At 59.2% G+C, this 16,937-nt stretch overlaps 2 protein-coding genes and 1 long non-coding RNA gene across 7 annotated transcripts in view; 2 read left to right on the forward strand and 1 right to left on the reverse strand.

The window, feature by feature from the left end:
* Positions 1 to 8,829, forward strand: part of PEMT (phosphatidylethanolamine N-methyltransferase) — a 74,085-nt gene extending 65,256 nt beyond the window's left edge. For 3 of the 4 annotated variants that reach the window (XM_045824086.1, XM_045824089.1, XM_045824088.1), the window contains exons 4-7: positions 3,118 to 3,263; positions 5,234 to 5,345; positions 8,200 to 8,274; positions 8,543 to 8,829. In XM_045824086.1, coding sequence (XP_045680042.1) covers positions 3,118 to 3,263; positions 5,234 to 5,345; positions 8,200 to 8,274; positions 8,543 to 8,600 — 391 coding nt within the window. In that variant the 3' untranslated portion in view covers positions 8,601 to 8,829. The remainder of the gene's footprint in view (positions 1 to 3,117; positions 3,264 to 5,233; positions 5,346 to 8,199; positions 8,275 to 8,542) is intronic. The other variant, XM_045824087.1, reaches the window with a different exon arrangement.
* Positions 8,830 to 8,969: 140 nt separating this feature from the next.
* Positions 8,970 to 14,046, reverse strand: LOC123809188. The gene is made up of 4 exons (XR_006783974.1): positions 13,919 to 14,046; positions 12,204 to 12,533; positions 11,420 to 11,479; positions 8,970 to 9,385 (listed from the first exon to the last, which is right to left on the reverse strand). It is a non-coding gene; the product is annotated as an uncharacterized LOC123809188 (long non-coding RNA).
* A 205-nt stretch (positions 14,047 to 14,251) lies between these two features.
* RASD1 (ras related dexamethasone induced 1) lies at positions 14,252 to 16,016 on the forward strand. Of its 2 annotated transcripts, none has more exons than XM_045824084.1 (2): positions 14,252 to 14,567; positions 14,826 to 16,016. In XM_045824084.1, exons 1-2 carry the CDS (start codon positions 14,282 to 14,284, stop codon positions 15,368 to 15,370), a joined length of 831 nt encoding a protein of 276 aa, XP_045680040.1. In that variant the 5' UTR covers positions 14,252 to 14,281; the 3' UTR covers positions 15,371 to 16,016. The 2 variants fall into 2 exon arrangements, with proteins under 2 accessions (XP_045680040.1, XP_045680041.1); XM_045824085.1 differs by having other exon boundaries at positions 14,274 to 14,567; positions 14,900 to 14,982.
* The last annotated feature ends 921 nt before the right edge of the window (positions 16,017 to 16,937 follow it).

The raw sequence follows: 16,937 nt of genomic DNA on the forward strand, positions 1-16,937 counted from the left end.
GTGCCTGGTGTGCCGCCAGGACACAGCGGGCTGTGGCCCCCTAACCTGCCTCCACCCAGGTTTCAGGATTTCAGGGGAGCAGGGTGCGGACAGCCTGAAGTCACATGGGTGACCGAAAGCTCAATTTAAGTTTTAAAAATAGAACTGGAGACAGTCAAAGGAGTCTCTCCACTCCCACCCCCAGCATAGAGTATTTCTAAAGGAAATTGCTTCCTATTTGTGACTCTTCTGTTCTAGAGCATGTGGCCCTCAGAGCCACCAGTTCCTTAGTGAATTTTCTGTGGGGGATGGAATGTGCTTTCCTGACTTAATGGAGGGGGTGGAATGTCACAGGTCACTCGACAAGGGCCAGTCACGCCACCTCTTTAAACCTGCCACAGAGTATAGAGCCATGTGTTCAAGGGCGCCTGGCCAGAGCTGGGAGGGGCCCGGCCCAGCTCCTCTGCTGAGAAGCTGGGTGAGCACCAGGGGTGCTCAGCAGGGAGCTGGACTCCAAGGTGCTGAGGGAGCCCAGGGAGGTGCTCCCCCGGGACCCTCTCTTCCCATGGCAAGGGATGGAATGGAGCTGCAGGTGGAACCAGGAAGGCCCTGGGTCTGGTCTTGGGCAGCCATATGGCTGCTTCAGGGCTGCTGCGCCTCCACCACTGGCCCTAGGTCTGCCCTTTCTCAGGGATCTCTACTGCTCCCAGCCTGATGGCTTTTCCTGTGGAGCCGTCCCCGGGTGGGAGATGTCCCCTGGGTGGGAGTTGTCCCCTGGTGGGCTGCTTCAGGTGCATCATGGCAGAGTGAGAGCTCCCCTTTCATTGGCCCTGCTGCTGGCACTGGGCCAGGAAGCGGACCTGCTACCTGGAAGGTGCAGATGAACTCTGGTAGAAAAGCTAGAGCTGGCCCCACCCTGGGCCCTGATCTGACCCAGTCTGGGCCTTGACTGGTCTCCCCACTTGGCTCCTTCCACCCATGGAGAAGCATTCCTGGCTTATTACCACAGGCCTGGCGGCCTTCTCTGCAGGCTTCCTCATGGGTCCATCTGTTTTTGTTTTTTTTTTCTGGAATGATCTCCCTGCCTACCCCCTTCTGGTGAATTTCTTCTACTACACCTCAGCTTAGGCCTCACTGTGGCCCAGCAGGCTTCGTTGGCCTGGGTTTGGGGGTGGGAGTCAGCCCAGGCAGGGAGGGATAGGTACCAGTGGGGGCTGGGCATTGGGGAGTTACCCCAGCCCTCTTGTCCTCTCTCTCTGTGGCATGGTCCTTAATGCAGGGTAGCCCAGGATCCAGGGCCTGCAGGTGAGCCAGCCCTGAGTAGGGCAGCTAGCCTTGCCAGGATCCACACCCTCTCCATGCCCCTTGTTCCACCATGGCCTCAGCTGCTGGGTCTGGCAGGGTGATAGGGTGCCTGGCTGCAAGTTCACCAGATCAGGTGAGGGCCTGGAGGAGCGTGGCATGGTGTGGTGACCGGGCACAGCGCTGGGCATATGTGACCCTGAGCCAGCCCGAGAGTCCTGGCCTGCAGCTGCAGGATGACCCTGAGCGCAGCAGCAGGAGGGAGAGCAATGGGGGTGGAGAGCGGGGGTGTGGGCAGGGTGACCAGTGGCCAGGTGTACCCTGACACAGGGGTGCCTCCATTTGACAGGTCACTGTGTTGGCCTCTGTTGGCTGTTTGTTCACAGACTCTCTCCCCTCTGGAAGGAGTGGGAGAAGGAGGGCAGGGGCTGCTGCTTTTCCTGCTCCTGGTGACTGTGAACTGTGACCTGCTCTGCCTGGAGTGTGCCAGGTGCCAGGGGATGCTCAGGGGAAGGAGAAGCAGCCTGTGTTTTCTAAGCTGAAAGCAGCCAGATGAAAGTTCTAGGAAGGCAGCTCTTGGCTTAGAATAAGGATAGTGTTATGTCGATGTGAGTTTACAAGCGGGGTGAGTGAAGGTGATGAGTCTGTGCTGCTTGCAAGAGCCTGGCAGACAGGTATCTTATGATGATGGAGGATGGATGGATGGATGGATGGATGAATGGACGGACACAGGACAGACTAATAGATGGAAGGATGGGTGGGTGAGTGGATAGCGAGCTGCCCTGCTAGGAGTACGTGGTACAAAGTGAGTGCAGGGAGTTGTCCCTCGTGAGGCAGATCTTGAGTCCCGGGAGTGGGAAATGAATGCTTGCGGCACATGCACGCACTTGCTCCCACACACATCCTTTCTTTGGAGAGGGTCCCTCCCTACAGAGGCAGACCCTGAGTCCTGCTCCTGTGCATTACTGTGAGCCCAGTCCCTTCGTCCTCGCTATACCAGGCCTTCCAGTCCTCAGGAGCCAATAGGAAAACCTGAATTTCAAAACCCACAAGTATAGTCACCCCTTTTGGTCAACCCACTTGCCTTTTAACAGGCCTCACATGGCTTGGCTCCAAAGGGAACAGCTGGGAGCTCTTCAGGTGTGGAAGACTCAGATGGGGTCTCTGAGGTGCCTGCTGGGATGTGGCAGTCCTGCGCAGGTGCTGAGGAGGCTGGGGCAAGGGCAGAGCTTGCCCAAGGCTTCAGGGCACCAAGTCCACTAGGGGAGTGGGACACGAGGACCACGTGGGATGCATGCCAGATGCGGAGGCCCGTGGACACCAGGATGGCCTGGGGCACAACCTGGGGCATGTGCCTTTAACTTTCTGAGGTTCACTTTCCTCTACAGTACCAGTGCCTCGCTGGACAGGGTAGGAGTGTGCAAACTGGTGGTCTTTGGGCTGCATCTGGCCTGCTGACATGCACAGAATCCAAAACAGTTTTCATTAATCACCTATTTTTTGTTTGTCTGTCTTTAATCAGGATACTTCATATACAAGTCAGGATTTCTGACTTCTCTTGGAAAACCAAAAACCTAGCAGGCCTGGGCCCCCTTGGTGCTATTCCCTCAGGGCAACAGGGCGTTCGTGCCTGGGACAGCCCCCTGGGTGGGCCAGTGCTCCCCTGGCACCCTGCCCCCTGCAGCCACTTTATCACCTGCCTAGCCCGGATAGGCACTGAGTTGGAGGCCCTTGGACTGGCTCCTCTGGGGGGCAACTTGGGGGACAGGGGTCGGCAGGAGTGGCAGCCTCCTCTTCAGGGTAGTTACCCCATATCCCCATGTCCCCTACCTGCAGCTTCACCCAGGCCATGCTGAGCCAGCCCAGGATGGACAGCCTGGACAGCCCCGTGGCCCTCCTGGCAGGCCTGCTGCTCCTGGGTGTTGGCAGCGTGCTGGTGCTCTCCAGCTTCTTTGCGCTGGGCTTCACTGGGACCTTCCTAGGTAAGACCCCAAGAGCCCAAGAGCTGGGGGCTGGGGAGGGGCTGGAGCTGACCTGTTTGGGGTCTGGGGAGGAGCGGGGTGGCTGACTGCCCTGCCATCTGTGACAGCTGCATGGGGCTTGGGGCACCTTCCCTCTTCCAGGCCTCAGCTTATCCCTGTTCAGCTTAGGAAGTGGGGCTCTCACTTCTCATCCTGCTGCTTGGCTGCCAGGCCAGGCAGGATATCTGTCTGCTGTGTCTGGACCACGAGCCAAGGCTGGAGCAGGACTAGGACTAGAGTGTGGGGCGGGGTCGGGGGGACACCATCCCTTTTTGGCCCACAGCCCTGGTGACTTCGGGCTGGGGGCTCAGTTCGGGCCTGGCTGGAAGTCCTCATGACATCAGTGACTTCCAGCAACTTGGAAGCCTGGGAAGGAAAGCCACAGGGAATGGCAGCAGGGGCAAGGGTGACATTGGGACAGGGAAGGAAAACAGGAGGTGGCCACTGCTTGAGGGGGAGCTCCTCCCAGCAAGCAGGTGGCAAGGGCAGGTGCCTGGCTGCCTGATGGGCTGGGTCAGGGGCCTGGCTCCCTCCCCCTCTCATCCCTGCCTCAGTTTTCCCCAGTGCCTGGGTGGCATCTGGTGCCTAGCTTGTCTGGGCACCTCTGTTCACCATGCTATCTGCGGGGCTCTGGGCTGGGCACTGCAGGCTGCAGCAGGGGCCCCAGAATCCCCCAGGAGCATGTGGTACCATGGGGAGAGAGGCTCTCCTCTCAGCCCTGGGGCAAGGCCTGGCAGTGCCTCAGGTTCTGGTAGGCACCACAGAGAGTCTGGGGCTGAAAGAGGAGCACAGCAGGGAACCGGGGAAGAAGGGAAGTTGAGAGCACCTGGTTCTGGCTGGTGGGCTGGGTGGGAAGGACAGGCCCAGGAGCAAACTTGAGCTCGAGGGAGAGTGGCGGATGGCATGCTGGAGAGGCAAGCAGGTCGGCTGGTATACAGGGCCAGTGGGGGCCGCCTCGAGGTTGGGCAAGGCCACATCACTCGGGTCCCCAAAGGCCATGCAGGGGACTGACTTCACTCCCAGGGAGGAAGGGGCAATGGCAGGAGTTGGAAAAACCCTCTTTCGGCAATGATTGTCCTGGTGAAGTTGTTGGCTAGGGTAGGGGTTGAGGGGGGGCCAGGGAGGGGCAGTGATTGTGGTATGGGCGTGGCCAGGCTGGTGGGAGGGAGGAGGGCACTGTGCTGGCCAGCTGCGTCCTCTGGAGACCTGGTGTGCACAGCCCTCCAGTGCTCAGGCACTGCTGCAGGGTAGACACAGAGCCAGGAAGGGGCTGGCATGGCCCCCACCACCCAGGGCAGTGTGGCAGCAGTGCATGGTCAGAGCTGCTTGGTGAGGCTCAGTGGGAGGGGTGAGTCAGGGTGGGCGGGGTGAGGGAAGGGACCTGATGACACCGACCACTGCAGGCCCAGAGGGACCGGCCTAAATCTTGGAGGGCTGCTGTGCTGCATGTGGGTCAGGCAGCCACCTCCCTGCTGTGCAACAGCCCCAAGCGGGTTTCTGTGCCACCACCTCCAGACCCACCGGCCTCCTGGAGAGAAAGCCGCCCCAGCTCTCCCTGGGCCCGAGCCCTTTGTCCCCAGACAATGGGTAGGTGACGCAGATTCTGCAGGTTCCTCCCGCCTGTGGCTGTCCTACTTCTGCTTCAGATGAAGGTCCAAGGGATTTCTGGGAAGAGGAACCCCTGACTCCAGGGCAGTGGGGCCCCCTGTACCTGCCTCAGCCCCTCAGCCACAAGGGCCGCTGCCCTCCGAGAGGTCTGTGTGCCCGTGGCCTAAGCAAGCCTGCCCCCGGGGGTCCCTGACTTGTATGCTGATAGACCTGCTCCCCCACAGTTTGGAGCCTCCTGGAGGGTAGGCCCTACAGGCCAACCCCTCTCTTAGGGATGGTGTGGCCAGGGTGTGAGCCTTTGACCTGCCCTGCCTTGTCCACAGGTGATTACTTCGGGATCCTCAAGGAGTCCAGAGTGACCACATTCCCATTTAGCATCCTGGACAACCCCATGTACTGGGGCAGCACGGCCAACTACCTGGGCTGGGCCGTTGTGTGAGTAGTGGGCCTCCTGCCCGTCCCCCCACTGGCTGTCCCCACCGGGAAGACAGCAGCCTCAAACCCCTTGTACAGCCGAGGGCGCCAGCCAGCTGTGTCCTTTGGGATAACTGCTTTGTGGATACAAACAACACCTAGAACAGGGGTCGGCAGACTGTCCCTCGCAGGGTCAGAGAGGAGGGAGGCTTGTGAACCCAAGGCAGGAGAGAGGGTCTGTGCCCGTGGGTTCTGAATGAGCTGGTATGACTGGGTGTCATTGTGCTCACTGACATTTGAGTCTCCTATGATTTTCAGATGTCACAAAATATTGTTCTTTTGATTCTCTTTTAACCAGTAAAGAAGTACACACCATCTTGGCCTATGGGCCCCTGTGCTAGGGCACCGGGGTGGGCAGCAGCAGCTCCCGGGACTGCTGCAGACCTCAGGGGCCCTGGCACCAGCAGGGCCTGCATCTGTGCATGAAACGGGGTTGCAGAACTCACCCTGCAGCAGGACAGAGTCCCAGTGCCCACAGGAACCTGCGGGCCACAGGACTCAGCGCTGCCTGGCGAGCAGTCCAGCTCCAGCCTCCGCCAGGCCAGGCAGAGCGTGCCTTTCCAGAGCAGTTCTTGCTTGTGGAGAGTGTGCTGCCTCTACTTAACACCCGAAGACCACCTGCCTAGGTCACAGGTGTTCCCAGAGGCCAGGCAGGTTACAGAACACAAAGGAATGAATCTCAAATGGTAGAACATCAGGACTGAGATATTCTGCCCTATGCCCCGCCCCCACCCCAGATCCGAGAGCACTGGGCTTTTGAGTGAGGAGCAGCTATAGAAGGGCTTGTGGGCTTGGCCGGGACCCGCCCCACACACCCCAGTTCCACTTCTAGACTGGGAAGCCCCTGGGCCCTCTTGCCCAGATGTGTAAGATGGGCTCCTGGGGGCCTCAGGCTTGCCTGCTCCACAGAGCACCTCCCACCGGGACCGAGAGGATGGGCCCTCCCCCTCCCTACCAGCATGCAGGCTGTTCCTTCCCACTTCCACCTTCAGTCTGTCCTTTCAAACTCAGTTTGAGGTGTCCTCTCCTCTAGGAAACCCTCCCTGACCTGCGCCCCCCTCCCACCATGGGTACCTCATCCATGCTCAGATGGGGCCTTTTAAGGACAGAGCCCACACATGGGCCACCTCTGTACCCAGCCAGAGCCTGGAATCCTGGAATGAGAGATCACTGCCCACCCCCCGAGCCCCACCCCAGGGCTGTCAGTACCTGCAGGCCCCTCAAAGAGGACCTCAGCACACAGCCAGGTGGTGGGGCCTCAGCTGTGCTGGGGGAGGGAGCCCTCCATCCATCTTCCACCTGACAGCTCATCAGAGATAAACCATTAAAGGGGCTTCCAGACGCTGACTCGACAAGGCCGCTTCTAGGACTTTTGTAGCCCATCTGTCTCCCTTCTGGGGCCCTGTAGGTAGGACTTCCCAGGGTCCGAGCAACCGGAGTATATGAGCCCTGGTAGGCCTGGGCACAGGACTCCCAGGCCACCGGGTGAGGCCAGGGCAGGGCACCAGGGCCTCACACAGCCCCCAGGCCCAAGGCTCACTGCTGGGTCGCTAGGACCAACCCTGCCACCTCCCCAGGCTTAGTGCCAGGGCTGGGCCCCATTTCCTCATCTGCAGTCGCATGGCCACTTCCACACAAGACTGCCAGGGTGCTAGACAAGAACATGGCAGCATGGGGAGGCAGGAGCGCTGGACGTAGATATAACGGAAACAAGAAGCTGGTGCAGCTCATGTTCTGGGGTCCAGTGTGAGCCTGGCCGGGGCCTGGCTGAGGCTGGCGGCAGGGACCACGTTCCTTCCTGGTCTCCAGGGCCCCTAGTTAACGTGGCTGCCCAGGTCATCCATCTTAGGGACCCCGTGGCTGTGGAGCCAGCACCTGGGCTCCACCAGAGCTGGCCCCTGAGCCCTGCCTGCGGGTGGGCCCCGGATGGAGGGGGGCGAGGTCCAGCCTGTCATTACCGCCTCCCCCCTGGAGGCAGTGCTTGTTCCAGGGAAGCACGCTGGGCCCAGGGACGAAGCTCCAGGAGGGCAGCCTTTGTCTCGGTTTGGCCTCAGCTTCTGCCTGTGAAGGTAGAGCCACAGGGCAGAAGGGGAAGCATGAGGCACGCTCAGTCTTCCTGGGACTGCCTGACAGAAAGACAGCAGGAGGCCACGGCAGCAGGGCAGAGTGTCCTCCAGCCGCTGTCCTGGGGCCGGGCACCTGGGCCCCCCTGCGAAGGAGGCAGTGCTGGGGATGCAGAGCCAACCGGCCATTCTCCCCGCCGCCCTTCCTCTCTCCTCCCTGGCTGTCTCAAGTGGTGACCCAGCCCCTGCAGAGTCCCTGGGACCCAGAGGACTACAAAGAAGATGAGGACAGTCCAACAGCAGGCTCACGGGCTCTGGCACGCAGCCGTCACCAGTGCCCATATGGGGCCTGGGGACACTGTGCTTCGCCTTGGGAGCCTCGGTCCCATTTCTAGAAAACAGGGTATCGTTACTGGTGGGCAGTGGTAGCATATTCTGTCTCCTGGAACACCCGCCCATCCAGAACAGGATGCACTTGACCACTTGGGAGATGCTGAGAGGACAGTCGTTCCTTCCTTCCCTGATCCACTCCTGCGACACTCTGAGCTCTTGGCTGGGAGCTGGAAACCTGACCAAAGGGACCCTGCCTGAGGCAGCCTAGACAGGCAGGGTGCTGGTCCACTGGTCAGACCGCAGACAGGGGTGGGGGACGCCCTGGCCACCCGGCTAGCTCATGAGGTGCAGGATCCAACATGGTAGGCAGGGGGCCCAGGGCCAGGCCTGCCCACTAACTAGGCATGTCCTCTCCCTAGGCACGCCAGCCCTGCCGGCCTGCTGCTGACGGCAGTTGTGGCCCTCACCTATGTGGTCGCCATCCTGTATGAGGAGTGAGTAGGCACTGTTGTGGGCCTGGGGCTAGGGTTGCTGCCTGACGTCACTGTGGCCAGCTAGCTGGTTCTCAGGACCAGGACAGGCTGGGTCAGCCAGGCCATGCCCGGCCACTGGCAAAGGGCAGATATGAAGCTCAGAGTATGCACAGTGGGGGCCCAGGGCCCAGAAAGACAGTCACTCTGTCCATGCCCCAGGGGGGCAGGGCCTAGGAGTGTCAGTGTCGCACCCCAGACCAGCTGACCAGAGCCTCCCCTGCCTCTGCAGGCCCTTCACCGCTGAGATCTACCGGCAGAAAGCTTCCCAGCCTGACAAGAGGAGCTGACCAGGCCATACTAAGGGTCTGCTCCTCCTGGCTGGCCTGTCCACCCACATGCCTAGTCCAGGAGGGCGCAGTGCCCGGCCACTGCTCAGTGCCTGCCTGGCCAGGGCCACCCCAGTGCCTTGGGAACTGCTGCCTTGGGGACCGTGGACATGCTGCTGGGTGGCCACTGAGCCCCTGCCCTGCTGCCCCCTCCATGTTTTAATGCACCAATAAAGATCCCCCTACCCCAGCTTCCCGTCTGGGTCTCTGTCTGTCTAGGTGGGAAGGAATTTCCTGGAGCTGCTGTTACCCCAGCTCCAGGCCAGGCTGGCACAGCCCTACCCCTCCCTGAGGTGGTCCCACTGTCCCTGTGTGGTTGGAGGGGACTTCCCCACACACTGGGGCCTGCCTCGACCCTGACCCAGCATCCCCTCCTCTGCACCTTCCCTTCAGGGAGCCAGCCTGACTTGGGGGCAGGCATTTCATCACACTGGCTAGCAGCCCAGCACCCCCGTGTGCCAAGGGGCTCCCAGCCCCTGTGAGCGCTGGTATCCAGGGAAAGTGATCAAAGAGTAAAACATATGCTGAAAAAATTTTTTAAATTGTACATGTTGTTCTGTTTATTTACTTAATTCATTTATACTGTTTTTTTTTTTTCAGAGAGAGAGAGAAACATTGATTTGTTGTTCCACTTATTGATGCATTCGTTGGTTGATTCCTGTAGGTACCCTGACCGGTATCACACTCACAACTTTGGCGTATTGGGATGATGCTCTAACCAACCGAGCTGCCCGGCCAGGACCATGCTGAAAATTTAAAAAGTGACATGAACGTACCTGGTAGACGTGGGAGCCCATGGTTGATATGGTGGTCAGGGGCCAGGCCTTTCTGAGGAGGTGACATTTGAGCCGAGGCTGTGGGGGAAGGGGCCGGACCACGGACACCTGGCCTGCACTGACTCTGGCCAGGCTGTGTCACATGAGGTCTGTAGGGACTGGGTCACCCCATTTTGGTAGCAGAGGATGAGGGGCTCAGAGAGGCTGGGTGGCTCATCCCAGGGGACACACGAGTGAGTGACAGCACGTGAACTGGAACCCATGTCAGGCCCACCCTGAGCCCACGCCCCCTCTCCCTCTCAGGGAGGGCTTGCCACACGGGGCCGGGGCACTTCCGGCTCAGCCCTGAGCCCCTGGCTGAACTTGGCATCTCCAGCTACTGCTGCCTTTCTCCTGGCCCCTCTTGGGCCTCGTGTTGCCTCAGGGAGCAGGTCATATGACCATTTGGGCCTGTTCACTGAGCCTGACCACAGCCCTGTGGACAGGGCAGCCCTGCCAAGGACACAGCCTCGGCCTTCTCCCCATTCGAGCTGGGCTCCACCTGTGCACATGGCTCCATGGGCCTCAGTCTCTCACCTGTACAATGACCACTGTAGTCATGCCTGCTTGTGTATATAGCAGGTGCTCAGGTAGTGCTGGCTGTCACCCTTGGAACTCCTCCAGGCTTTCTCTGTGGCTCCTGTCACAGAGCCTGAGAGGCACAAGCTGCATTTCATGCTTCAATCCCTGCCCGTCTGCCTGGGCCACGCCTCGCTCAGTGCAGGCCTGGGAGTTCCAGGCATCTGGACCCAGGGGTCATGCACAACTGTGGCCTGACCTGGCTCTGCTGTGGGGAACAGAGCTCAGGGCCAGGAGGAGATAGATGGCCAGACTGTGATGTGGGGAGCCTGTCAGAGGGAAAGCCAGACCTGCTGTGTCAACAAAAGGCCCCGACACCAATCCGGTGCCTGTGGGAGGCCCCAGTGGGGTGGGGGGAGGGGGGAAACCTGATGTAGTGAAACAACAAACCAGGGAAACAGTCTGCAGGAGAAGCTGGAAGTGCGCCCCACTGAGATGGGGGGGTGGCTTGTACTGAGGAAGTTTCCACCCTCGTTCAAACAAGGGCTCCAAATTCATGTGGTTTCACTGGTCCCGACTATACTGTTACAATTGGCCGACATGAGCTGGTCTGGTCAGTAAAAGTGCCAATGCGGGCATAGCTGTACAGCTCCACCTGCCTGGGGAAGGTCTCCCTCAGTCCTGCCCGGGGGGCTGGGCTGCAGGAGTGGAGCACAGCCCAGCAGGGGGCAGCCCACACTGTGGCTTTCCTGAGAGTGACTTCTGCAGCAGGCCTCTGTGGACAATGGCTGCTAGCCTCTGGTGATGAACTGGGTCCTCTTGGCAGGTGTATGTTTTGTTTTGTCGGGGTTGATGATGGGGCCCCTTTTCTCTCCTCCAGGCACTGGCTGTGTCCTGGGTGACAGGACAGGCAGGGCCAGGGCTGTCCATGCCAGGAGCTGCTCCAGCTGGCGTGACGCTGCATGGACATGCGGGTGCTTGCTGGCGGTTCCCACATGCCTCGACCCCACGAGGGGGCCAGCCTGACTCCCCTCACGCTCAGCTTTCAAGAACCTTCTCAAGCCTCAGTGCCACCAGACCAGGCTGTGGCAGATATTCCCTCCTTGGGGCCCAGTTGTCCACCCCAACGCATTCCCAACATCTCAGATATTTTTAGGAGCTCAGTCCCACTCCCAGCAGGGAAACTGCTACACTGCAAGTCATGATATTTACAGGCAGGTTCAGCCTTAAAAATGCTGCTTGTTGCCAAATACAGGAAACAAAGTCATGTGTAACAATTACAAACCCAGACAACATAAAAATAATCCTGTAGCTGGAAGGACGAGGCGGGTGGGAGTGCTGGGAAGCAGGAGCATCTAGCCAGAGCCAGGATGGCAGGCTGGTGGTTATGAGGAATGGCCGCTTGTCTCTGCCTGGCTGACCAGGGGACAGAGGAGGGGCACTCACCTGTTGAAGATACACTGGGACTCAGCCTGGGTGGAGCCTGGTGCAGGCGCAAGGGCCACTCTGTAAGAACAGAAAAGCGAGCTCAGTGGACAGAGGTGGGTGGTGGGCAGCTTTGAGGGGCCTTCGGTGCGTGGGAGTGAGTGCCTCCCCAGGGTGAGCCTCACTCCCATGGGGTGGGGTAGGGGGGTTCTTGCTTCCAATTCCTTTCACTCCGTTCCTTTCTGAATGTGAATGTTTTAAAAACATGAACATGTATTTTTAAATCAAGAGATATGCCTTTAAAAAAAGCAGAAATGAGGCAGCCCAAGCTAAGTGGCACCTCTGCCCACTTCCTGAGGAGCAAGGGTCCTGGCCGCTCTCGCAGAGGTGGGGCACACAGGCTTTGGGGCCTTCATCAGGCTCAATGGACCTAGCTGACCCGGGAGAACAAGCCTTACAATCTGGTGCCTGTGTGGCAGTGCAACACTCCCAGCTAGTTCCCTAGCGGGAACAGCCCACTAGGTGTCCTAGGGCTGAGCTGGGGTCAGAATCTTGACCCTGCTGCCCTCTGGCCTCTGTTCCCTAAAGTGGCCCTTGAACTGGAGGCCACAGAGGCGTGGTTGCCTAAGAGCCATCGTTACTCCAGCTCCAGACATGGGCAGTTAGGAAGGGGCCACAGCCGCCCTGTCGCAGGGCCCCTCTGCCTGGTGTCTTCACGGAAGGCCCCTCTTCCTGGATGATGTCGGCCAGGCGTGGCTGTCCCTGCTCACATCCTCGGCTGGCCCTGTGGATGCCACATGCTCACCTGCTCAGCGAAGATGGGGAGGGCAGGGGAGGTCAGCCTCAACAGGGACAAGAGTGGTCTTCCAGACACTGCCTCTGTAAGTGGCGGCAAGAATCCAGGCTGGCTGGAACTGTGGACAGTTCAGATCCAGGTGGCTCCCCATGTGCTGTGTGCCTTTGAAACGACCTCACGGGGACAACTGGAGGGGGCAGGGTGCTCTGAGAAGTGGCTCCTGGAAGGGGCACAGGCAGAGGACAGCAGGTGTCTAAGCGCCCAGGGGCTGGAGCCCAGCCCTCCAGTTCCAAGCTGTGGACCCTGGCAAGTTGCTTCTCTCTGCCTCAGCTTCTCCACCTGCAACACACAGTAATAGCTCTCAGCCCTTAAAGGTCGCTATGAGGAAGACTTTAGAATAGCACCTGGCCTGGAATAAACCCTCTCCTGGCATCCCCCTGTGGAGAGTGTGAGATTTCACTGAATCTTGTCACAGAGAGGCTGAAGAGATGACCTTGGAGAATGCCTTCCCAGGCAGCTGAGATTCCACAGGCCCTATGCAAACAGCGGAAGGGTGTGGGCTGGCACCCCCAGGATGGCCCAGGGCACCCTGGCCCATGGGGGTGGGGGTAAGGATGGGGTGGGGGTGGCACCAGCTAATGGCTCCCTTGCTGTATTCCTCCAGGTCAGACACAAAGCAAAACACAGCACAGCCTCATCTGTCGCTCGAGGAGCAATGGCCTTTCCAGGAGCTCCAAGCTCGAGCAAACCAGCTCCAGACAGCCTATTTCTAGGCTCTTCAGGAGTATCAGCCCACCCCTGGTTACTGATCAACCTACTGCCCTCCTCATTTGCTCCTGACCCCCCCCCCCCCCAGCCACCTGCCCAGTCCTGCAGCCTCACGAGTCACGTACTATTGTAATTACCAGGTCCTGCCTTCTAAACTGTTTGCACTGTCTCACCCACAATCACAGAACCAGAACCACCATCTTCCAGAAAGCACTCTGAGGCCCAGAGAAGGCAAGAGATGTGTGGCAAGCCTAGGACCTTCCTCAGTTCATTCTGTGGCTGAGAGACCCAGCTCCCCTATAAAATGGAAATGTTCACCCAAGGGACTCTAAAGGCGTGCGCGCGCGCACACGCGCACACACGCACACACGCACACACACCGCTATGGAGGAAAGGGGAGAGGACGTTGGCCTCTGCCTGACCAAGAAAGGGCAAGTTTCTAGTCCTTTTTGGGCTGAAGACAGGAAAAGAAGGGGCAAAACCCCTACTGGACTCCTCTGCCAGGCCCCAGTGCGCATGTGGTGGGAAAAACAGACGGGGCGAGGGATGGCTCCTGCTGAGTGCGGCCTGCCACCCCAAGGCCCAGACCCGCACCTTCCCAGACCCCAAACTTGCAGCTCAGTGCCCACTGCAGCTCTGAGTGTGGCGCCCTCTGCTGCCTTCTGGCGGCCGGAGCGCGTGGCCCAGGACCGAGCAACCGCCAAGTGACGGGAACCTGGCTGGCACGGTGGGCTGTTTTCAGGCCTGTAAGAGGTAAGGTGAGCAGAGCACTGGCATGGTGCCCAGCACCTGGTAAGTACCTGCTGTTACGCTGCTGCGATGACCGTATCACTACTGTTATCCTCTGGGAAAAATGCCCCAAGAAAGTGTGCATGTTGTGGACGGGGTGTGTGCCGGAAGTCAGAGGTCAGAGGCACCTGCGGGACCACAACTATGACGCCCTTGCGGCCGCTTACCGTGTGCGGTGGAAGAGCACAGGGTCGGCTCGTCCTTAGCCTTAGCTGGATCCTCAGCTGTTTCCTAACCGACCCCAGCGGGGAGCAGCAGCTTGCTGCCCAAGGCGATCGAGGGAGGGGGTAGCGGGAGGCTGCGGGCGTGACGCACTGTGGCGAGCGAGCGGGCGGGCGGGGCTGCCCCCTGGCTGCTTATAAAGGCAGACGCTGGGCGCAGAGAGCAGAGGGAGCGAGCAAGCGAGCGACTGTGTCCAAGAATCGGAGCAGCTTCAGGAGCCAAGCCCGAACCCAGCCACAGTCAAGCAGATCCCCCGAGCCACTCTGCGACTCTCTCAGACCCTCGTCAGCCCGCGACCCTTCTGCTCAATGAAACTGGCCGCGATGATCAAGAAGATGAGCCCGAGCGATTCGGAGCTGAGTATACCGGCCAAGAATTGCTACCGCATGGTCATTCTCGGCTCGTCCAAGGTGGGAAAGACAGCCATCGTGTCGCGATTCCTCACGGGTCGCTTCGAGGACGCCTACACTCCCACTATCGAGGACTTCCACCGCAAGTTCTATTCCATCCGCGGCGAAGTTTACCAGCTTGACATTCTTGACACGTCAGGCAATCACCCGTTCCCCGCCATGAGGCGCCTCTCCATCCTCACTGGTGAGCTGAGCACGCGGCCGGGCAGCGGTGGGGGGATGGAGCTGTGCCACCAGGAGGGCTGGCGCCGGCGAGATTGTGACCTAGAGGGGCGGTCAGCGGGTCCACCGCCACGCGCCAAGTTTGCACGTGGAGAAGTCTGAGTTACCTGGTGCGCGGCTGCTGGAGCCCCACCGCCTGGGTGACCCCGAAATTAAGACCAACTTAAGTTGTCCCCTTGGCAGCCCCCTCACCTTCCCCTCTTCTGCTCTTCTCCCATAGGAGATGTTTTCATCCTTGTGTTCAGCCTGGACAACCGCGACTCCTTCGAGGAGGTGCAGAGGCTCAAGCAGCAGATCCTCGATACCAAGTCTTGCCTCAAGAACAAAACAAAGGAAAACGTGGACGTGCCCCTGGTCATCTGTGGCAACAAGGGTGACCGGGACTTCTATCGAGAGGTGGAGCAGTCCGAGATAGAGCAGCTGGTGGGCAACGACCCCCAGCGCTGCGCCTACTTCGAGATCTCGGCCAAAAAGAACAGCAGCCTGGACCAGATGTTCCGGGCACTCTTCACCATGGCCAAGCTGCCCAGAGAAATGAGCCCGGACCTGCACCGCAAGGTGTCGGTGCAATACTGCGAGGTACTGCACAAGAAGGCGCTGGGGAGCAAGAAGCTGCTGCGAGCTGGGGGCGGCGACCAGACAGACGCCTTTGGCATCGTGGCGCCCTTTGCGCGCAGGCCCAGCGTGCACAGCGACCTCATGTACGTGCGCCAGAAGGCGGGCGGTGGCCAGGCCAAGGACAAGGAGCGCTGTGTAATCAGCTAGAACCCCCTACCCCCAGCCCACGCAGAGGACAGAGCCTAAGGAGTACCGTTGTTCGGAAGTCCAATCCTGTGTCCGGTCCAGCCCTGTGTGCCCTGTGCCACGTGCTCGAGTGTGTAGTGGCTTCCCCCCTCCCCAGACTTGGGGCCCCACTAACTGGGGAGGTGAAAAGGCCCGGCCACCTGCTCTGGAAGGAAGACCTGGGTGATACTGGGACCCCTCCCATCTGATTGCCCGTTGGCGCCCACCACCCTCACTACCTGGGGGACAAAGGGCCAGCAGGGGGTGAATTTGTCTGGTTTGTCACAAAGACCCAAGAATTGGGAGGGTGTATGTGTTAATCAGCCACTCTTAGTCTTGGAGAAACCCGCCCCCGCTGGAGGGTTAGGAGGAATGGAGTTATCTTGTCTGTGATTCCGGGTTGCCATGACAGCTGGCAAAAGCCTTTGCCCTCTTGAAACTAAGGGGTGTGGGTCAAATCAGCCAAGTGACTTGTTTACATGCGTGTGTGAAACTGCGCAAAGGAAAAACAAAACTTGCACTTTAACAGTAGTTCTGTTGTTGTCATGAACAAAATCTCATCCAGATGTTTATACTGTAAGACAGTCTTTATTGTTTTTTAAAATATAAAATAATTTAAAATGAAAAACCATGCTTTCTTTGCTTCTAGATGTGGCAGGAGGGGAAAGGGAGGGGACGGGTTTCTACTTCAGTGGAATTAGGCTTACCTTCCCCAGAGCTGGCAAATAACCCTGGCATTCTAAAAACACCTTCAGTTCTCCTGGAAGAAAAGCAACCCTCTCCACGACCCCCGCCCCCCGCCCCCGCAAAAAGCTCCAGGTGACTGGGCTGAGGCCCTATTTGGGGAACAGTTCCTGAGGAGTCAGGGACAAAAATAGAGGACTTCAGGGTCATTCCCAGAGATGCATCTTTGTGGCTATTTACCTTAGGTCCCCGGTGGCCAGCCACAAAGGTCCCTGGGGCTGTGTTCCAACCTTTTTGTCCTCTACTCAGTGCAGGCCTAGGGCGACAGCAGTGGTCAGACCTGAAACTCCCTGGGGGAGTGAGATGCCACTCAGCCAGCAGTCACAAATAGGGAAGTAGGGCCCAGGAAGACCGTTCTGCTGTGGGGCTGGTGCCTGACTCCTCAGCCTGGCCCCATGTCTGTGTGGAGACAGAACCAACCAGCACCCCCCCCCGCCCCCCCATGCCCCTCTAGCTGCAGGAAGTACGTTCTGCTCCAGATAGGGATCTTGCACCCTTCTCTGTGTGCTCCTTTTGTCAGCAGGGAAGGGCACCTGCCCCCAGTTCAGGACCCAGTTCTCTGCCACTCTTAATAGTGCAAGCTTGGGGCAAGTGACACCTGCCAAGTCTCATATTCTTTACAAGGAAAACACAAGAAGGTCATTACATGTGATCATTCAAAACTACTCAGCACAAGTGCCTGCCACCCAATAATGCAAACCACTGGCCTCAAGAGGGTGCTCAGCCCCTTGAGGGCCCCTCAATGTTGCCCCAGGTAGAGGTTTCAGCTGCGCTCTGGGGAGGGCTGCTCCCACCAGGGCTACAC

This window comes from Phyllostomus hastatus, unplaced genomic scaffold, assembly GCF_019186645.2.
Source record: "Phyllostomus hastatus isolate PE091 unplaced genomic scaffold, TTU_PhHast_1.1 phas_scaffold_55, whole genome shotgun sequence".
Taxonomy (NCBI): Eukaryota; Metazoa; Chordata; class Mammalia; order Chiroptera; family Phyllostomidae; genus Phyllostomus; species Phyllostomus hastatus.